Here is a 23,117-nt window from a genome sequence, read left to right on the forward strand (position 1 = left end):
TCCGGATGCAGCACATCACACCAGGTGAGTACAGGGGAATATTGCATAGCACTGGTGGGGGGGTGCCATCCTCCTCCTGCAGTGCCCGCACTGGCAATTCCACTGCATGAAACTTACATTCCGAGTTCTTGCTTCACCTTGGACTTATGTGACTGTGGTTCCCATTGTGTCATATTAAACTTTCAGTAGACCTCCATAATTTAGCCAGTTGCCTTATTCTTGGATTCTGGCCACTGCCCTCCAAGGAAATTTTAAAGGTTTGGTGCCCCCAACGCACCTTCCTCTATTTTCAGATTACAACTGGCTTGACCCTCCTGGACTTAGCCATCCAAGAATCCTGGTCCTTATGGCTCTGAGTCCCCAAACCCCTCCCATTCCTCACACTGCGCTGGTGATGCAGCAAGCAGCAGGTGCAAGCAAAAGTATCCTGCTTAGCTGTTCTATCCTCTTCTCCGGTTTCTGGGCAGATCCACCTGTCCAAGTTAGTTTATTTCTTTTAGATATAGTTAAAGGAAGGGTTGCAGAACATGACCAAAAAGCTGTGGTGGTGGTGGGGCTTTAGTATTTGCCCAACTGTGATTCCAATTCTGATTGCAGCCCTCCCACTGCACACTATTTTTACTGGGGAAAAACTTCTATTGAAAAATAACATCCCCCCCCCCCCCCAGTAAAAATACTACACTAGGGTGGGGGCTGTGATTGAACTATATTGCAGCCTCTATGACAATGTAGCTTTTCTTTTCAAAATACTGTACATATGTGAAGTTGTCTTTGACATGGAAGGAAATGAACCTGGATAGAGGGTAGGAAGAGGACCATAAAGGAAAACATAAGCTCCTTAGCTTACTGACTGTCAAATTGCCAACTTCTGACCTGGTCGGGGCTTTGAAGAAGGGACAATTGTGAAGACATTAGCAAAACAAATAACAAAAACAAACAAGGGAAGCTGCTTGGAGAGAACCAAAGCAACTAAATAACTTTGAAAACAGCGACCCCTTGCTGTGGCAACAGATAAAAACAGCTCAATAACACTGGGTAACATCCCTGGGAAGAGAAGGAAGCAGTCAGCATGGCCAAATTGATTTGGCACAGAAAGAGCTGTGATATTGTTAGGTGCAACAGAAAATTCTGTATTATTATTTTTAAGAATGTTTATATAGTTAAGTATATTTTATTTTCATACATAAGTGTATACATATTCTTAGTAACAACACTGTATGAGAAATAATAGGCCCTGAAAGGAAGAGACCCCAACAACAACGCAGCGCCACCTTTACCACAAACAAAGTTAGAAAAGAGGGAGGGGAGGGCTAAAGCTGAATTTGACCAACAGGCCTACAGTTGCCATCTCTCTTGAAACAGCAAAACACAGAAAATCTTACAGTTTCTATATCTTCTAACTATGTTTATTGTGACTAAAAATTGAGACCAAAGGAACATTCTTATTGCAGTAGCCTTCTGTGTTATAATTGCTTTGGTGCTTGTGGATACCCAAGAGTTGTACTTTTGCCCACAGAAGAGGCTTTGGAATTAGTGAACTAGGATAGAGCAGAAAACATCATCAAACCTGCCATGACTGTGAAGTGCACAAGAGAGTGGAGGGGAAAAAAAAATCCCACAAGGACCAGACAAAAACAGAACACAAAGAACCACATCAAAAGCCAGCCACACCCTGCTCTTTTAGCCCACTTTTCAAAAACAGACTACACAATATAGAGTTCTGTACTGTAGGGGTACTGGAAACACTTTTTCATATCTCACAACATGTTCATTATCAATAAGAGTGGACTTAGGTACAAAATGACCTGAATACAGACTCCTAGAATCTGTCCAGTACTTAAATAGGAAAGCTGGTGTACAGAGGTCAAACACTTACTGTTACAGAGGTGCTTGGTGGGAAACTTGGTAAAGCCTACAAACAAACAAACAAACAAACAAACAAACAAACAAACAAACAAACAAACAAACAAACAAACAAACAAACAGGAAAATGGTTTAGGAGGGAAAAATCCTTCTGAAGTTTCCCCACCAGAAATCCCTGGATCAAGGATGAGACTATTATAGCTATATTATAATTATAACTATATAGTTATAACTATATAGCCACTGCTAGAAGAATGCTTTGCACATTTCTGCATCTTCACACATTATTTACTTGTACAATTCAGGGGGGGAAATCAACTTTTGCTTGTATTGATGAAGTCTTACAGTTCCAGTGGGGAAAAAAAAAAATCAACTCATCTTTGTATGAATTCATATGTCAAGGTTAGGATGGACAAACACAGTACTGTACAATGTAGCTTCAAAATGGACACTGAATAGATAATCAGCTCAAAATTGCCAGAAAGCATTGTGTATCAATAAGGGTGAAGATTAAAACAGAGGAATTAGTGGAGGAACAAGAATGGAAGAGCTACAGAAACAAGATGTGGGAAATACTAAAGAAACAGTGCATTTATATTTATGGCATACAAAAAAAAATTTCGCAAGATAGCATAAAACCCCTACTACATAAAACCCCCTACTAACTGGGCAAAGAGACATCTTCTAAAGTTATGTCCTCTTATACTTAGCGGGAGAGAACAACTCTTTTCACCCCAGTGTGGTGTCTTTTCCAGTGCCTCTGCATCTTTCCTAGACTGTCAGCCCTTTAGGGATAAGGAACCATTTATTTATTTTCTTAGCCACGTAAGCCACTTTGCAAGCTACTTTTGTATAAAACTGTATAAATTATAGTAAACCCTACACTAATAATGTAAAAAAATAAAAAGGTACTAGAGCCTATTCTAAATTTTAATTTAACCTATTAGAATATAGGCTGTAAGGATGGGTTCTTCCTGTAGCAGAACTTCAAGCATTCTAAAATGAAGTTCTTTAAAAAAATTAAAACTGTGAATCACTACAGAACAAGGTGGCCATCATCATGTTAAAACTTACTGAAACAGGTGGTAGACTGGAAGACACAAGGATTTGGCTTTGAAGTTGATCCCAAAATACTGCAAAATTCTGGAGTGCAGTTGCTCTGGAGAGGGGATATAATAATAATAATAATAATAATAATAATAATAATAATAATAATAATAATAATAATAATACAGGTATTTCTATACTGCCTTTCTTGGTCCTCTGATTTCTCCTCGGACTTTATTCAAGGCGGTTTACATAGGCAGGCTAATCAAATCCCCGTAGGGATTTTTACAATTTGAAAGAAGGTTCTATCTTTCAAGAAACCACAACATTCAGATGTTCCTTTCTGATCTGATCACAACATTCTGGCCTCCATCCTCCCACGCTCAGAGCAGATGGAATAACTCGGCTCAGCTTGTCAGCTGCTTCAAGGTCGCACGGTGCCGGTGGCCTCGAACTGGCAACCTGCGGATGTTATCTTCAGGCAAACGGAGGCTCTACCCTCTAGACCAGACCTTCTGCCTCCAGTACAATTTCAGGAAGCATTCTAACCCACCACATCACACTAACACATCACACTATTAGTATTTTCATAAAGATCAGTTTTGATGAAGAACAAGATGTCTCCATTTTATATACAGATACAAATACATGTTAATAAAATGCCCCACCCCACAGGGATACTGTCAGCAACAAAGATCCACCCAGAGCCTTGGTGAGCCAGCCTCAGTGCTCCCAGGGAAGAAATAGAGGCATACCAGTGAACGGTTGAACATTTATTAACTAACCTTCAGGGTAAGGGAAGTGGTATATAATAGGGAGGAAAGGAGTCAAGGGTATAAGTTTCAGCAGGTAAGAATAAAAGATAAGTAACAATACTCTCCCCACATTTTCCTCTATGGGCAGAACAACCTTTCCTATTAAAGCACTTTCTCTCACAGGCAGCATGGTAAAGCAAGCAGTAGCCTATTTCCTCAGACCAGCAAGATCTCATAGCAGCAAAGGAACCAAGCAACCAAAGGTCTAAGAGTAAAGGCAAAAGAGCCCCAATCGGAGGCAGCAGGCTGCTTTCATAGAGCTCCTCAGAGGTCTTCATAAGCCTGTCCATATAAAGTAGGGGAGGCAAGCATTTTGGGCAGGAAGGCTACATCATCTCTCTGACACTGTGTTGGGCGCCAGGGGAAAAAAGAATTAATTTACATTTTGAATTTGAATAAATTTACATAAATGAATACATTAGAGAAGAAATTTATATGAATGAATGAATTCTACTAAGCTTATATATAATACACATAAGAACTACTATACAGGTATGTAGAACCACATGAGAACAATGAACCGTTTGCCACTTTTTGCACAGTGAAAACGTTCAGACCAAGCCAGAAACACATGGAGACATAAGCTGTGCAAAGGCAATGGGGGGCATTCATGTCCATGGAAAAGCAGAAAACACAGAAAACACAGAGACTATAAAAGGCCTTGCTCTAACTTGGCCCGCAGCTCATGTCTGGTGGTCACGACCAGCAGTCATGGGTCTGCGCAGGCTCCAACTGTCTCTGATGGAGCACAGGCTTATTGAAGACTGGGGGCTCACTGCAGACCAGATTGGGGATCCCTTAAGGGTCACAAATGGCCCCTGGGCTAGGGTTTGCCCAGCCCTGATATAAGGAAAGGTGTTTGCTGCTGACAGGTCTTCCCTCTGGTCCTCTATCTGTTTTCCCACCCTTTTTGTTTGTTTCCTTCTCCTGGCCATTTGCAATCATGCAGGGGCTTAACAGGGCATTAAACAAGGTGAAAAATATTTAGACAACACATATCTGAATCATTTCACAGAAAGCGAAGAAGCAAAGCATTGCAGCCTACCAAACAGGTTCTTAATACCCTCAAACCCACCCTCCAACCAATTTCTGCAATCAGGGATGCTGCAATCAGGGATTGTTCAAGAGCATCTAATAAGCCACATGGTATGAACATTATAGGACACTGACAGATCCCAGGCTGTTTAACAGGTCTGATCTACAGCATATGTATGAATGGAGAACTCCACACATGCAGTGTACTGTTTTCATTACAAGAGTTCCCAATGCCAGAGAAGCAAGCCCCAGTACCATCTGGAAGGTTGTCTCTTTAACAGTTGGAACGGTTGTCATAACTACAACCAAAGTTCCTGCTGTGCAGAATGTTTTCCTTTTATATGTCAATTATTTGGATCCCAGCTGAAATCTACTGAGATATGGGCAGAAAGTTTTTAAAAAAATCCAGCCTACACAGTGCTATATCAACCAACCGACCACTGAATGCAATTCAGTCATTATAATTATAGTTAATCCTCACATGCGAATTGGAATTACCTGTCAATAACACCAGCATGATTTCTCTTAAAACCAAAACACTTTTATCCTGAACTATGAACCTGTATATGGCCCTGAGAGTAAACATACATTTATAAAATTTTCAACTCCCTCGTCCTTGAAATCAAAAGGAACAAAAGTAAAACCATCGACCTGGTTTGTTAATGGTTGAAGAAAAAGTTACGGAGTTGCATTAGCAGCATATTTATAAGTTAATCAAAGCAACAGCTGTGCTCTTGCCAACATGTCTAAAACATAAGATTGTCAGGGCTGGCCATCCATGAAGCCAACTGAAGTGTCACTTCAGGCAACAGATTGGTGGGGAGCACCCATCTCTGTCCACTCACTTGCCTGCCACTGCTGCTCCACCTCCTTCTTCTACTCCTGAATTGAAAAAAGGAAGCAAGGAAGAGGAAATGTGGAGGGGAAAAGAGTGCTAAGGGTAAGTGGAGAAGCCAGAGGCTAGCACATCATCGGTAGAGGATGGCAGCATTTGGCATCCAACCTCAGGCATCAAGAGGTCTTTGGCCAGCCACACAAACAGTCATTAAGGGCAGCAGAACCATCCAGAGTAGCACAAAGCATTTTTATAACAAATTTACTTTAGTCTTTAGGGAAATGAAGGCTTCATGATGTGCTGCTATTTTATATACAAAGGCAAACCAAGCCTGTACCTGAACACAATATGCCCCACGTCAGAAGGCGCAACCCAAATTGCTGAAACATTTTGCTTGTTTTCTTTATTCGTGTGACTCAGTGAAGAATTCTACGAATTAAAAAAAACACACAGAAAAATGACATAGAAAAACAACACACTTTCAGTAATTTAGAAAGTGTAGCACACTCCCAGTATTATCCTGAAGTGAGACCATTCTGGTGTAACTTGATCATTTGTGTGATAGACAACCATTTTATCACACACTACCTCACACCTGCATCTACATTGTGATAAAACATCTCCTTGCTACTTGGCAGGTTAATACCAATGACCAGGTTTCCTGGGCTAATATATCTTACCCTTGGATAGTCTGATCCGCTCCACCTCATTCTCCACCTGTTAAGGGGAATTTTATGACATGCAAGGTATGTGGTGAAACTGTTGCCTATAGTCACATTAAAATATAAGACAATATGTGGTTCAATTTGTCTGTGTGGTGCAGCTTAGAAAATAGGAATACAGCAGTGTTTCTCAAACTGTGGGACCCAATTTCAGGTAGGTCCCCGTTCATTTCAATATTTTATTTTTAATATATTAGACTTGGTGCTACCATGGTATGCGACTGCATTGGGGAAATGGTACAGACCTGTACTTTGAACAAGCTACTATGTATATTCTTTTAACAATGATAATCAATGGGATTTACTCCTGGGTAAGACTGCAGTATAGAATTGTTAAAAATTTTCTTACTTGATGATGTCGCTTTCCGGTCATGACATCACTTCCGGTGGGTCCTGACAGATTCTCATTCTAAAAAGTGGGTCCCTGTGCTAAATGTGTGAGAACCACTGGAATACAGCAATACCTTGCACTTTCATCTGGTTAGGGACCAGAGCATGAATGAAAGTTTTAAATGGATGAATGTCCAAGCATTGCCTTGTTTAGCTTGCAAATTTATTTTGTCCAGTGAAAAATGTAAATAAGTAACTACTGTATATAACACATGCAAATGCATGTAAAACAGAAATAAAACAGAAATAAAGTCAAACAAACATAAGAATGTTGACAAATGTTGTGGAAAGTTGGATGGAAGAGGAAAGCATGTGGATGAAATTTAAAATGTGGTTATAACTGAAAATGGCTGAAAGAGTAAAGCGATGAAAGTCAAGTGGATGAAAGGCTCGTTATAAATTTATTTAAAGGCAAGAACAAACAAACAACAATGGTACTGCTCCTTTTATCAGAACACTACAAGTGTAACTTCTCAGTTAACTTCAAGACAAGACCACCATGAGGCAGGGGGAGGGGAGCCTGGCATTGGAGCAACAAGAGAGAAGAACGGACTGACCAACTCAGAAGCTGCAGTCGCCTGGTGCATCAGGAGATAGTTGCCACAGAGTCTCATATCATCACTATAAAGGACATGGCAGGGAGTGACAATTGCGTTGCTAAAGCAACATGGATGCACTCTCCATCTGACAAGACTTTGGGAAGAGAACAGGAGACATGTATAGTTTTTCAACTACAGTTGAGGGTAGGAGGCCATTGGGATGAAGAAGGCCATTTCCCCAAAGGCTTGACTGCAGTTGTGTGCAGGGAAGAATATTACCCTTTTCCTCCAACTGAGGAATAGCAGTGACCACAGCATCAATCCCTACCTGCCTTCCTCAAAATAATGAAGCTCATACACCTTATGGTTTGAATTCAAAGTACCATGCAACTACTTCAGTGCACTTAAGAGGCAATGGGTAGATACTACTTCTTGAACAGCAGGGGCGCACATACCATACAATAGTGTTGAAACTGAGATTACTTTCAGAAGCTCTTTGTGATATTGGGAGCAGGGGCAGGTGGCATCAGGCAGGGCCTAGGAGAGGGGGGGTAAAGAGGGTAATTTGTACCTGGACCCAGGGTCAAAAAGGGGGCCCCAAGAGCTAAATGAGGGGGCCCAGAAATTTCCTGGGATCTTACATTTTCCTGTGATCTTACATTTTCCTATGTAATCAAGACTTGTTGCCCAACGGGATGCTGGGGTCACTACCATGAGTATGCGGCTGCAGCTACCAGCAAGTCAAATATGTTGGGCCAAGGAACGCATACATGACACTCCTTAACACAGTATCAAATCTGGGAGGAAACTGGCCTGCTACAGTAGCTCTTTGCCATTAGATCCACTTGCCATGAAGGAGTGTATAGGAGCTCAGGGACTAAGTTGCAAGACTACAGCTGCTGCAGAAGCAGGTTTTGGTATGCTCAGGACACTTTCCATTCTAGTGTGAGCCTAAATATGATGATGCTAATTTTCTGCATGATTTCCTCTATTTTAAAGATTTTAGAGAGACTTAGAAAAGTTTTTTGTTTTCCATATCTATATCTAGCTGCCAATGCCACATGAGTGGCTAGACCTGGGCTCCAAAGACTTTTCCAACTGTCTCCACCCTCCCCTTGTTTTACCCCTCCATGCCCCCATTCTGCTTGCCTGTCACCACCACCCCCCCCCCACTTCCCCCTTTGCAAAGGGGCCCAAAAGAAACTTTGTACCCCCTGAGAAAATTCCTCTCAGAGGCCCTGGCATCAGGTCTACTGTTCAGAAGGAATAAAAAGTTGAAAAATTCTACTAGGCATGCCCAAACCATTCAGCGAGCCTAGAGTAGCTCTTTGGATCATAAAACCAACCTAGATTCGATATGCAAGCTCCATGCTTTAAGTTCCAAGTGTCTTTTGCTTGTTCAAAAAGCAATTGTGAATGGCCCAAATATGGATCAGAGCCACGATTTAGGGAAGGGAGGTCTAAACCTTTACCCTATTTTACACACATACACACACACGCACACAAATATGTCAGGAGCTCCAATATTATATCTGGTCTGGTTATACTGCAATTGTTGCTTCTTTTTGTAATATGAAAACAGAAGAATTTGCCAAGATGAGTCTCACAAATTACACATACCTGAACATTGTTGCATGCAAGGCTTTGAGTGTCAGGATTTATTATTCGAAAGCTACCAACAGCAACACTACCTTCAATCGCTCGGGCCTGTAGGAAAAATCCTTTAAAGCTGGAGCCATTCATTGCTGAGAGAGATACTGAGGAGGAAAACAAATGGTCCAAGTTATTGTTAGGATTGGTATTAAAACTGACAGCTATAGCTTCTTGCCACATTGTTAATCTTTGATCACTATCACTGGGACAATTAAGTGTGAGATCCAACAGACTTTAGTAAAATGTGGCCACGATTTAAACATGAGCTTAAGGGCCTGATCCCAAAGACCCATTGCCAGCCCTCTGCTGGCACCGAGTATCAAAAATATGCCATAAGGCACGCCTGTGAGACTCACCGCTGGCTCAGTGCCAGACCCTTATTCCAGAAGGCGGAGAGGTGAGTGGGGGGGGGCGTTCCAGGGCAGGGAGACAGTAGGATGGGGAAGGGAGTGAAGTGGAAAGGTGGAGAGGGGGAGGGAGGGAGCAAGGCGGGAGCGGAGCCTCCTAGCCCAACATGGGGTGCTCTACTTTACTCTGCACTGGCTAAATAGCTAGCACAGACTTGAATAGCCCCATTGCAGAGACTGCTCCCTTCCCCTGAGGAGCCGCTGGCGGCTGCCCAGTGAGCTTTGGATTCAACGGCAGCCATTTTGGGCAGGGCAGGGCAGCTTAGGATTCGGCTTCCCCTCTCCTGCTGATATCAGTCTGACTATAAAAGTGACAAACTTTATCTGGAACATGTCCAATAGCTTTCAGCTTTACTTGTTAGAACACATAAGGATACTACCAAGAGTATTAAAAAAAGGCCCAAAGGAGATAGAAGACGACAAAACACAAGTTCTTTCTCTTGCTGGGGATATTTTACCAGGGGTATCTACAGCTTTGGTTTCACCAGTTAGCTTTCTAAACTACTTCTTTACAGAAAGGATAAGCAGCTACAAAGATGTCTTCTTTCCATATGGTAAAGAGGCTGAAATAGGAAACTGTCTAGAAACAAAAACAAAAAACAAAAAAAGCCACTTTGTGTCTTTGAGTTGCCACTCCTTGTGAGCTTTTTGGCACAAGGTAATGCATAAATTGTAGCTCTTGGCCAGTATCCAAAGGACTGTGGAATGTTTCGCAGCATTTGGCCCTTGAACAAAAAGCCAACCTTGAAGGACAGAGGACTCTACAGAAAGGCCTTTGATACAGTGCAGGGGGCATTAACCCATGCAGAAGCCCTTTTTACACATGCCCACTGTTCTGTGGATCCTGGCTGTGGATACAGTGTGCTGTTGTCATCTCACATTAGGGCTCAGAGAACCAAACACACACACACACTTTAAAATTTACAACACATTCAACAAATGATTGCATGTTCTGGAATTACCTGTGATTTCATCTCCTGGGTTAAATGAAGTATTTGAGACAGAGACGATATAGGGTGCTGGGGAGGTCTGTGCAACTGCATTTCCATGCGCGGGAAACATGGAATCACAAACCACGCTAATTTTTCCATTTGGGAAGCCAAGGACAGTGGAAGAAAACACCTCCCAGAAAAGGAAGAGAATAGGCCATTTTTTAATCTGTGAAGAAATGCAACATTTGGAGTATATCCAATAAGGTGACAGTCAAAAATTTTATTAAATTCTATCATCTATTACTGGTATTTCTGCAATTCCAAACAAAGAAGAAAAAGAAAGAAAAGACTTCAGCAGATGAAAATCAGAGAACACCACAGAGTTTTCAGAACACTGTAAAATACAGAAAGGTTGTGCATCTGCTTGAGTCCAGCATAAAGGAGCTGATGACAAGATGCAGGACAAGATGCACAAAGAAGCCTGTGCGTGACCAGATGCAGGACATCAAAGCTTACTAGCATATTGTCAGCATAAAGATACCAACTCAATTATCTAGTTCAGTGACTATCAATCTTTTTCATCTCATCTCAACACTGAGAAAGTTCTAAAATGTCAAGGCATAGCATTGGTTTTTTGACAGTTGACAAGGCACACCCACTGACAACAGGGGCTCACATCCCCCAGTGGCCCTACTAACAAATGACCCTCCCCCAAACTCTCGTGGCACACCTGCAGACCATCCATGGCACACCAGTGTGCCACAGCAGAGTGGTTGAAAATGGTTGATCTAGTTGTAGTTATGCCTTTTAAAGATTTTTTTTGTTTCCAGTGGAAGAGTTAAGCATGTACTTTATTATTTACTTGTATTCCTATATCACCCTTCTTCCAAGGAGCTTAGGCAGTGTATGTAGTTCTTCCTACCATGGTTGTCACAAGAGCACTGCACAAGAGCCCTAACCTAGGTTAGGCTGAAAGATAGAGACTGATACTGATCACTCAGTGAGCTTCATGAATGAGTGGGGATCTGAACTCAGGTCTCACTCATTCTAACCTTAACACTTGAATAACTATATCACGCTGACATGTAAATATCTGTCACAGAAATAAATGCTTTATTTCTGTGCTTTACTTTGACTGCCTCATTGATACTGAAAATATTGCCACTTTTTTGGAACTCCTGGAGAACAGCCAGGTAGATAAATCAGGAGACAACATTCACAAGATTGCCATTTATGAGGAATTTCACTGATGCCAAAGATAAGAAGAATTATAGCAGCGGTAGCTGTGATCTAGTTACACAACCTGGAACAAGTAGATGCATGCACAGTGCCGTACTTTTAAGCCTCTGAAAATACAACACACATATATAACAATCCAAATCTTCCAGCATCTCCATGCAGTATTTGCCTATTGTTCTGACATGCATGACAGGAGAGGATTTAGGTAACACACAAAGGATTTGTGGCACAATCCTATACTCACCTAATGTGAGTGTTCTGAGACTCTGCCTGGTGGTTCAGGCAACCACCAGGTGGCGAAACATGGGCCCAGCACCAGATTTGGCTCAGTGCGGGCTCGCGCTTGGCTAGCTCCTGTATGGGACCTGTGGTAAGGGCTCTTGTAAGATGCAAGCTGACTGAATAAAAAAACAAGCAGTACAAGCAATATGTAAAAGCTGTAGAATGGTTTGCTACATTCTGGATGTAGCAGCAACAACTAGATATTCATGCTAGTTGTGTGGACCCAGCCACCCTAAGTGACACGAGGATAAAATTTACAAACTCAAACAGCATACAGTCTTCATGGCAATGCATAGTGCATTCATCATCAGGGTGCACAATGTAGATATTATTTTATAGCCCTCTGCTGGGCTGAACAAAATGTCTCAAATATCATATATACTGACTGTGGCAGCCCAATCCTAGCTGCACTTTGGTGCAGCAGTGCTGCAACTGCTTCCACTGTATCCAGCATGGCAAGAGAGACCACTGGAGATATCCCTGAGATAAGGGGACATTCATCCCCTTGGCCTGTGAAAAGCGCTAGCAATCGTTAGCAAAATAGCTGGCACAAATCTAAGCTGCCTCGTGTTGGAAAATTAGGCCTAGAAGAGGGATAGGATACAGCGGTAGTCACTGCTGTCGATTCTACCCCCTCACCACATTCCTCTGTCTCATTACATCCCCTCTCCACCCCTGTTCCTCTTTCCCCTGCCACCCATTGTAGGACTCACTTGCTCCAACACACGTGGAGCTTGCACTGATGACACACGTGCTTGCACTGATGCTTTCAGGGTGGCACAGGCCTCCCTGCCAGCACCATAATGTCCTATACTGCCACAGTATACTTTACAGCATGATTGCAATTGCATAGATCAGTGGAGTGCATGCTCCACAGGCATTAGGTGAGTATAGGATTGTGCCTAAATCCTCCAGTATCAAATTCAGCAGAAGCACTCATTTCCCCCCCCCCAACTAATAAGCCCTTTACCAAGTATAATGCAGCATAATGAGCCTCTCCACTTGAGAAAAAAAAGGTGATTGTCTCTGCTGATAAGATTACTATTTGGGCAACCCAATCCTACTGTTGGGCAGTGCTGGCAACTCGCACACTGCACCAGCAACGGCTGTTGCAAATGTGCCATAGGGCATGTTGTGGCAACTGAGAGAGGAACAGTGTCAGTCAGGAGGCCAGTGCCAATTGGCCCTGGACCTCTGTACCGGTTAGAGACCTGCCTGTGGTAAGTTCCCTGCCAAACTTTTTGGGTGGGGGGAGGGCAAAGGGGGGAGGGCAAAGGGTAGACAGGGAGGGGTTGGAACTGAATGGCGGAGGGCAGGTGGCAGTTTAAGCCTAGGGGGGCAGGGACAGTAACCTTGGCTGTTGCCACATCCTGTCCCTGTCCCATGTCTGAAAGCCCTATATGGGCTACTTGAATCCGTGCCAGCTATTGAGCTGGTGTAGGTCCAAGTAGACTCATAGGGGCTGCAGGTGTCCAACACAGGGTAAGGGAACCAATGTTCCCTTACTCCTAGGAGATGTGACTCATTGGCTCCACAGGATATAGCAGCGACTGTTTCAGCACCACTGTACTGCGGGGCAACAGCCAGCATAGGATTGGGTCATAAATAACATAAAACTGTATAGCATATATATACAGCAAAATATACGACTTAGAAGACGCTACAGAAATTTCTGTAGAAGATGCTACATAAATCAGTAATAACATACTTATGAGGTACAAACACACACACACAAAATAGCTTGCATGTCTGCAGTTTAATCTTGAATATCCAAAAGCAGGCCTATGAACTCTGCTGTGAAATTTAAGAAACCATGCAACAGTCATTTCACTGAAGTCACTGAGAATTTTGTCCTTGATTTCAAACAAGAACATTTCATGTCAATATGTGTGTATGTTGAAGGAAACAAAAGTGTCTAGGATTAAGGGAGGGGGAAATGATGAAGAATCCCCAACAACAAGATCAAGATATACTGAAATAATTACAATAGCATTGTATCAATAGCCATGGGACCATGAACAGTGGTGTTCTGTAGCGTTATTGTAAACCACTAAGATAGAACCTTAGTGCTTAGTTCCCAAACAGTGGGCCATGACCTGATTGTTGGTGGGTCATGACACTCAAATTGACAAGTTGATAGCTGACAAGGAAAATGTGCTGAGCCCTATGGAAAATGAAACTGAGCCACACATGGTCTCATGAGTAGGCAAATGTGCTCTGGCTCTGATCAAAAGCCAGATAAAGGGGAATACAAAGCCATCAGAATGGTCTTGATCCAATATACATGGAGCTTAACAAACGCTCCAGAATGCAATTACCCTCCCCCCTCCCCCCAACATAGTAAAAAGGGTAAAAACAGAGGCTCAAATGACTGGCAAAATGAAACTTTTTCCTTTTTAGCCTTGTAAAGCTAGGTGAGTCACTTAGGTGGATGTCATTTTCAAAAGTACGTCCTGATGCTAAAAATATTGGGAACCACTGCCTTAGGGCCCAATCCAATCAAATTTTCCAGTGCCAGTGCTGCTGTGTCTATGGGGTATGTACTGCTTCCTGCATTGGGGAAGCAGTCCCAGAGGCCTCCTCAAAGTATGGGAACATTTGTTCCCTTACCTCGGGGTGGCACTGTAGCTGCACCGGTGCAGGAAAGTTGGATAGGATTGGTCCTTGAGTGTATAAAAAAAAATCTTTACAAAGTTCTTGGAATCATTCTTGCAATATTATGCAATTCTTGCAATATCACTCTTAAGCTGATTTTCAGATTTAAGCATTTCCATGTGAGAAAGGACTGTGGAACACTACATGTGAACTGTCATATGTGATGACCTGACATAGGCTTAACCACAGCAAAAAACACATACAGTATATACTTGAGCAAGCATCACATGCTCCTATTTACATAGTAGCATTTTATAAGCATGGCACTGTGTGAGAAAAAGCAGAACTTGCAACATGACCCTAACAGCTTTCCCTCAGTATATTTTTGTTCCTGTTCTGTGAACAAAGACTCACACTACAGAGCTAAAACTTGGTCCATCAACAATCCACGTGATTATAGGCAAAGGCCTCCTGGCTGCATGTAAGTCACGCACCCAATTGTCATTTTCAAATTAATCTCAATTGTTTTCACATAATAAATGAACTTTACCATATGCTTAAGGGCACAAGCCTAACCAGGTCTACTCAGAAGTAAGTCCTATTGTGTTCAATGGGACTTACTCCCAGGAAAGTGAGGTTAGGATTGCAGCCTAAATGTTTTACTGTTTACTGATTTCTGACACACCTGAAAATATCAAGATTTAAATGTCAGAGCAAACTCAGGACTCAGAAAAAGGAAGAAGTAAGTTAGCAATCTTTCTGTGAAGATATGCTCATGCACATTTTGTTACATAGGAAACTGCAAATATAGACTGCCACCAGAAAGATCAAACAATATAGCCAAAGAGCTCAAATCACCTGATATCATTTTGAATATGATACTTCTCAACAGATATGTTCAGCTACAAGCTATATGTCACTGACTGATGCACATTAGTGAGCCAGCTCTGCTTTAGTGTTAGACGCTTATCTAATCCAGCAATTTTCAGCTAGTGTGCCATGAGTCATTGGCATGCTGTGAATGGTCCACAGGTGTGCCATGGAAGTTTGAGAGTGGGTCATTTATTAGTAGGGCAACTGGGGGATGTGAGCCCCCCCCCCCACTGGCAATGTCATATGCCTTTGCAATTGTAAAAAACTGATGGTGTGCCTTGACAATATTAGTGCCTTCTCAGAGCACAATCCTATCCAATTTTCCAGTGCCAGTGCTGCTATGCCAATGGGGTATGCACTGCTTCCTGTGTTGGGGGTGCAGTCACAGAGGCCACCTCAAGGTATGCAAACATTTGTTACCTTACCCTGGGGCTGCATTGCAGTTGCACTGGTACTGGAAAGTTGGTTAGGATTGGGCCCTCAGTGTGCTGTGAAACAAAAAAGGGTGAAAATGGCTGATCTAATTTAATTAATGCCTACCAAGATCACTGAACAGTGGATTGTCAGTAACAGATCCACTCACTAAGTCTGTGCATTAAAAAGGGAAGTATTTCCCCAGCATCTATTCTTACAGCGCACGCCCATACAAGCCTACCAAAAAGCAAGCCCCATTAAGTTCAATAGGGTTTACCCCCAGGTAAGCACATATAAGATTGTAGCCTTAAAGAGCATCCCTCCACTTAGAGAGATTGATTTCTACAAAATGAGGAACTTACGGTATTATTTGTTTTTTCTCTAACGTGGACAGTTAAAGAAAACTAGGGAGAAACCAAGGGGTTTAATCAAGAGGGAGTGGCGCTCCCTGACTTCTCCTACAGCAGGACCAGCACTCAGATGCCGCCTAAAGAACGTTACCCAAGAAGCATCAGGAAGTAAATAGTGAAGTGTGTCTAGGGACATATTTCTTGATCAGTGCATCCCCAACTTTTTAGCACCAGGATCCACTTTTTAAAACACCACTCTCAGGACCCACCTAGGTTTACCAGATTCTTAAAAAGGAAATCTAGAAAGAAATAATATTTTATTCATTTGTTTATAAAAACCACCAGAAAAAGACCCTCAAACATTTATCTCCCTTCATTTACACATGCTTGCAAACTGCAGGAGCTCAGCTCCTTTGCAGGGCAATTAGCAGCTATCTTGCAAACTGCAGGAACTGAGCTCTTTGCAGGGCAATTAGTAGCTACAATATCTGATTTCTGAATAGTTTCACGGCTTGAAGCAATTAGTTATCTGATCTTTTCATCATCTTTTGGCAAGCCACAAAAACCAGGTTCCAACCCACAGTTTGGGAACATAGATCATCTTCTGGGGGGAACATGAGAGACAGCATGTGGCTCCTGCTATATTAAGATTTACATTCTATGCACATCTACCTGGCAATAAGAGCTACTGAACATAGTGAGACTTCTTATAGGTACCTCCAGCCCACCACTTCACTTTACCTCTCTCCAGAGTAAGGAAAAGGACAGCATTTGGGATCCTACGAGCCACCGTCCTGGCTGGATACCACGTGGAATCTCAGAATAGCAGAGGCTTTGCAAATGCAAGCGAAGCTCTATTAAGATTCAATGCCGTCTCGGACAACTCTGCTAGACTGCATAGACGCGCCCCTATTGCTCTGGGATATGAGCTCTCACCGCTGGGTCTGTACCGTCACACACCTTACAACAGTGTCTCACCCCTCTGCTGGTTAATATGTGTTACTACTTATGTTTTCAAAGCCGAGAGTTTTGTTCTGCATTTCTTTCTTTCATGAAATGAATCTCACATTTAAGTGGATTGTGTGCTCAGAAAGTGACTATTTTTCCCTTTTTTTGCATTAGCAACATGCAGTTGAGATGATTAATGCTAAGGTATTATTAATGCTTAGGATACCACTAATAATAAACTGATGTTGATGCACTATTCAAATTTCTTTTGTGACTCCAGTCTATTTGCATATTCTCTTACACCTAAGTTTGCCACATCAAAAGTATTGGAGAACCAATCTCAAATTCAAGTTGTGCAAACAGGTTTTGTTTTCCTATAGGGCTTTGTTTCCCAATAGGGCTGCACTTATTATGTGCAGCTGTGTGAAAAATAAAAACAAAATAGAGAGATGTGTTAATATTTTTTCAAGATCATGTGCATTGCACAGGCCTACAGATAAACAACGTTTTTTTTAATTGCCAAATTTATGATATTTTGGGGGTGTTGAATCAAAAAATGGTTTTGCCTGATTGGCTCCAGTTTCAGGGGTATGGCAGAGCCACTTTATATGCGAGCCCAATCCTATGCTTGTCTACTCAGAAGTAAGTCCCTTTATAGTCAATGGAGCTTACTTCCAGGAAAGTGTGGACAGGATTGCAGCCTCAAACAGCTTCCTTGTGAGGAAACCAAAGCCATGGCTTCCTCATGAGGAAGCTGCTTGAATCAGCATATAAAGTGTCTATGCCATACCCCTGAAACTATAGCCAATTGGGCAAAACCAATGCCATTTTTGGATTGGATTTAGCACTCAAAATATACCCAACAATAGGTCTAACTTTTACAACAAAATGTGTGTAGATCTGTGTTATTCATAGTTTCAAAAGCGCCAAAATGAGCAAATTAAATATCAACTTTATTTCTAACCTGTTTGCCTCTATGCCATTATTATCAATAGCCACAATCTGACAGTCATGCTTATGGCAATTTACTTTGCCTGGTTTATCATGCCAAACACTATACTGGATTGTGGCCAAGGTATCCTTAGTTAAACCTCAGGCTATATGCTTTTGCTTTGTAGATGAACAATAATGACACTGCTGAAATAATTAAACTACATTATATGACAGTATAATAAAGGTAAAATAAAATCAGGCAATCAGATCTGCAAAGCATCATACGTATTCTAATCATGCTATATAAGTTTTCTTTATGCATTACTGAGTATCTAATTTGCTGATTTCTTGCATTGAGATGGTGACTTGGCTGACTAAAGTCCAAATGCTTTCACTAAATCATAATTAAGAAGTGTTTAGAACACATGGTTTGAGCAAAGTACAGAAACCAAGATTATATATGACATGCTTTTTTAAAATCTAACAGTCATAACATTAAAAAAAAAAATTTAAGCAGTTTCTTTTTTGTGGTTATTAGGGCAGCAATCCTGTACACTCTTTCCAGGAATAACAGCACAATCCTATGCATGTCTACTCAGAAATAGTCCCATTGAATAGGAATTACCCCCAGGAAAGTGTGCACAGGATTGCAGCCTTGGTCTCACTGAACATAATGGGGCTTCTGAATAGAAATGCATATAACTACTAGCTAAGAGCAGATATACATGTGGTGTTAAAAACTGCTTCCTATTTCAACTGCCTCCATATTGTAAGATTCAAAACACAGGAAAACATCTTGTCATCTCTTCACCACAAGTGAATTTATAGTATTGGGAGACTTTTCACTGTGGCTTCAGAATTGATTCATTTGCGTAAAAAGAGCTGCTAAAGAAAACAATCCCCCCCCCCAAAAAAGATTCACCATTTTTTTTCTTGTTCAGCAAAATCAAGAGGGCTGAGGGTACACAGGAGCAGGAGAGGTAGATCCCCCTCTGGGGAGCAGGATGTCAGGGGCCAGGGGTGGTGGTAGTGGCAGAAGGAGGCCAGATACCAAAAGACCAAAATGTGTGGTGGTAGCAGGACGTGAGGGGCATCTACAATAAGATACCGCAAAATCCTGAATAGAGGTAGTCTATTAAATGCGGTAAATTTAATGAAGTTAATTTTAATTAAAATAATAATAATAAAAGGAGCAGGAAAGTGGCCAAAGACATGATTTTGAATTATAAAGTTCCAGATCCAATCCCTGGCATTTCTGGGTGAGGCTGGGAAATACCCAAACATAAAAACCCTTGTCAGTCTACGTTGACAATACTGAACTAGGCCTAACGGTCTTGGGAAGACAGCTTGCTATGCTACTAAGAAGTACCCAGGTTCTTGCAGTCATCCAGGGTCTTTGCATTCTTTGTTCAGAATACCAGTTGCAGGAGCTGTGTTACTAATTATAAAGCAATCCTATGCACACTCAGGGCCCAATCCTATCCAACTTTACAGCACCAGTGCACCCGCAATGCAGACCCGATGTAAGGAAACAAATGTTCCCATACCTTGAGGAGGCCTCTGTGACTCCCCCCCCCCCAGGATGCAGTGTACGCCCCATTGGCCAGCTGCACTGGCACTGGAAAATTGGATAGGATTATTATTATTATTATTATTATTATTATTATTATTAACAGTATTTATATACCGCTTTTCAACTAAAAGTTCACAAAGTGGTTTACAGAGAAAAATCAAATAACTAAATGGCTCTTACTTGGCAATACATCCCATTAAACTCAGTGCATAGATTGCAGCTGTGTGAATTACAAAACTGTCACTCAGGTAGTCCTTAGGAAAGAAGATAAAGGTAGATGTTCAGGTATGTCTCTAGGCAAATTTTTCAGTGTGAGTCTGATACTTCTCCTGAGCTAAATTTCAAAGGCAGCAGCTGAGCACACCTGCTGATGATGTCATTCCTACTGCTGTAGAAGAAGCCCTGGAGCCCTGTTCCCCCTTGACTACACCTCTGTTCCCAAGGGTGCATGGGAAGTTCAGATTCACAGGCTGAACCTCTAGTATCTTCCCCATTTTAGTGTATGGTGGGCCATAACACCTCCTCCAGAGATTACTACTCAATCTATGAAATTTTTCCTTTTCTTTTTTCATACTATATCCTCCAGAGGAGTAAACCAGAGAAATTATACAATCACATGTCCTACAGAAGTTAAGATTATGGCAATATGCTAGCAGTAAACCCCCTTTCATTCTTAGGGTCGAATCCTATCCAACTTTCCAATATTGATGCAGCCACAATGCAGCTCCATTCCAAAGCCTCTGTGAGTGCCCCCCTGCCACTGCAGGATGCAGTGCATGCCCTGTTGGCACAGCTGCATCAGCATTGAAAAGTTGGATAGGATTGGGGCCTTATTTCTCATCTATAGAACAGAAACACAATACAGATGGTAAAAGTACTTTGCAAATTAAAATACTACTGTGTAACATTATGAACAGTAGTAAAAGCTATATTTAGCCAATGGGCACTAACCCTCCAAGGTTGTATAATATTAAGTGCGATGTATTAAGCAAGCAACAGCAAGTCAGTTCTACATGACAGCAAGACAAGGGGCCCAATCCTAACCAACTCTCCAGCAACTATGCAGCTGTGCCAATGGGGCGTACACTGCATTCTGTGGTTGTGGGGCAGTCATGGAGGCTTTCTTGAGGTAAGGGAATGTTTGTTCCCTCACCTTGAGGTTGCAGTGGTGCTTAAAAGTTGAACAGGATGTTCCCTAGTAGAGGAACAACAAATGATCCTGTCAGAAGACAAAAGAGGCAGGGTGCAGCTAGGTGACCTAAGCTCTGCATTTGTACATTTTCTTTTCTTTATCAAATTTCCCTCCACCAACTTCCCCCTTTGCAGTGGGCGAGTCCCCTTTCAAACAGAGGGCGCAATCCTAACCCACTTTCCAGCACCATCATAAGAGCAATGCAGCTCTTAGGTAAGGGAACAAACATTCTCTTACTTTGAGGAGGCCTCTGTGAGTGCCACCCAACTGCAGGATGCCATATACACCCCATTGGCACAGCTATGCCCGCGCTGGAAAGTTGGTTAGGATTTGGGCCATACTCTTCCTCACAATTTATGTTGTGGTTACTGTAACTGATTTTAGGTTACCAAAAAAATACAAAACATAACCACCACCACCCCCTCCAAAAAAACCTGAAAGTGATCCTCTCCACAAGCCAATCACCAAATGCACCAGCCCAGCCTTCTACTAACACAGTGGTTCCCAACTTGGGGTACAATGTACTTGAAAAAGAACTGAATAATGGTGGAAAAGAGAGGTAGTGCCCCAGAATGCCTTGCAGGGCCAGCAAGGCAGGAAGGAAGATAGCTAGCTGGCTGTGAGCCAAAACCTATCCAATTTTCCAGTGCTGGTGCAGCTGGCAATGGGGCATGCACTGCATACTGCGATGGGGAGGCAGTCACAGAGGCCTCCTCAATGTATGGGAACTTTTGTTCCCTTACCTCAGGGCTGCATTACAACTGCACCGGTGCTCAAAAGTTGGATGGGATTGGGCCCTGCAAAAGCTCCATCAGTCACTAGTTTTTGGCCATCAATTCTTGTACAAATCAGTGATTGAAAACCAGCATAGTAAAAAAGGTGATACATAACATGGACAGTGATGAATCATCAAGAATTTCTGGTGTAAAACAGTATAAAGCCAGAGCCTTCAGTTCTTCAAATAGGTAAAAAGAGAAAATAGTGTCATGCAGGATTGACAGAGACCACTAAAACCAACATAAGTTCAAGGCTTTTATTGTGAGGAATGGATCCTTAACCAAAATGATAACAGCCTCATTCCAAATTCCCTGATTGAGTGAGGACCTGACGCAGGCACTAGGCAGGCAGGAGGCAGCAGGACTTGAGGCAAAGGCTGGCTGGTTGTTCCCTGGCTCTCAGTGGCTCTCTCAGGGGCTCCTTGCTGCAGCTCGCTCTCCTCAGCTCTCAGGTTTCAGCTCTGCTCTGCAGCTCTTTCTCTCCCAGCTCCCCTGGTGATCTTTCTTCCTCCACACAGCTTGCTCTCCAAGGCTCCTTGCAGCAGCTCTTCCCTGGTGGTCTATCCAGCTCTCTGCTTGTGCAGCCCCTTTTATAGGGCTCTGCACACAGCAGCCTCTACCTTCCCTCCACTGGTACTGCAGCCTCCTCTCCTGCAGCATTTTCCCTCAGGTCCTCCTCAGACTTGAGTCCAAGTTTTACACATAACTGTGATTAATACATGAGGGTTTTCTGATATAGAAGGGCTTATATTAATATTAATGAGGGACGTGCAGTGGGTGGGGAGGCAGGTGAGGCAGAGCCTCCCCACGGAAGTCCTTTGAAAAGCGCCCACGCGCAGAGGGAGGCTCTGCCTCACCTGCGTGAGTGGGGAGGCTCAACCTGCCGTTTGGTTGCCTCAAGCAGCGGCGTGCTTTTCAAAGGACTGGGGTGGGGAGGCTCTGCCTCATCACCCACCACACATCCCTGACATAAATTACAAACATTTTGCTAACGATGGTCCAATTTATGGACCTGGGCTGCCAAGGGGTGTGCAACAGAAAAAAGGTTGGGCACCACAGTGCTAGCAGACAGCCTCTTTGGGCACAACCCTCTGCTTGTCTACTCAGAAGTAAGCCCCATTGTCTTCAGTCTCAGGAAAGCACGCACAGGGTTGCAGCCCCTGGAGGTGAGCAGCACGCAGGCATGTTGTTTGTTCCTTTATTCAGTCATGGCAGGGCGTGTTGTGTGTGTGTGACATGGAGGGCGGACCAGGCTCTGTCACAGCCTGCATTCGAGGGCCACTGTATGCACATGCAAGGTCTTGAAGCCAGGCAGTTCTTCGTTTCCTTGAAGGAAAGCGGGAGAGAGCGGAGAGAGCGAACTCACTCCTTGCTCTCCCCCTTTCCCTGCCTGCCTGCCTGCCGCACTACACAGTTGAGGGGAGGCTGTGAGGGGGAAGGAGGAGAGCTTCTCCTCTAAAGTAGTCCCTCTTTGTTCACCAGTGGCCCGGCGAGACGGCCGTTGGTGTCCTTCCGCGCGCGCGCCACCCCTCGGGAGGGCTCCCTGGCGCCTCAAGCCCCGCCCCTCGCGAGGGGAGGCGGCCGTTGTGACTGAACCGGCCAAGTCGAGCCGCGGCGGAGGAGGAAGAAGAGGGGGGAGGGGAAGCAGTCGCTGCCGAGGCGGCTCGAGGAGTCCTTTGTGTTTCCCACAATGCACCAGCCTCT

At 43.1% G+C, this 23,117-nt stretch overlaps 1 protein-coding gene across 1 annotated transcript in view; it reads right to left on the reverse strand.

The window, feature by feature from the left end:
* LOC136649306 (putative ferric-chelate reductase 1) overlaps positions 1 to 16,762 on the reverse strand; it is a 43,714-nt gene extending 26,952 nt beyond the window's left edge. The window contains exons 1-5 of the mRNA XM_066625846.1: positions 16,733 to 16,762; positions 10,269 to 10,464; positions 8,867 to 9,003; positions 5,933 to 6,024; positions 2,938 to 3,022 (exon numbers count right to left, since the gene is read on the reverse strand). Of these exons, the coding sequence (XP_066481943.1) occupies positions 2,938 to 3,022; positions 5,933 to 6,024; positions 8,867 to 9,003; positions 10,269 to 10,464; positions 16,733 to 16,762 (540 nt within the window). The remainder of the gene's footprint in view (positions 1 to 2,937; positions 3,023 to 5,932; positions 6,025 to 8,866; positions 9,004 to 10,268; positions 10,465 to 16,732) is intronic.
* Positions 16,763 to 23,117: the final 6,355 nt, after the last annotated feature.

The sequence above is a fragment of the Tiliqua scincoides genome, chromosome 4, assembly GCF_035046505.1.
Source record: "Tiliqua scincoides isolate rTilSci1 chromosome 4, rTilSci1.hap2, whole genome shotgun sequence".
Classification (NCBI taxonomy): Eukaryota; Metazoa; Chordata; class Lepidosauria; order Squamata; family Scincidae; genus Tiliqua; species Tiliqua scincoides.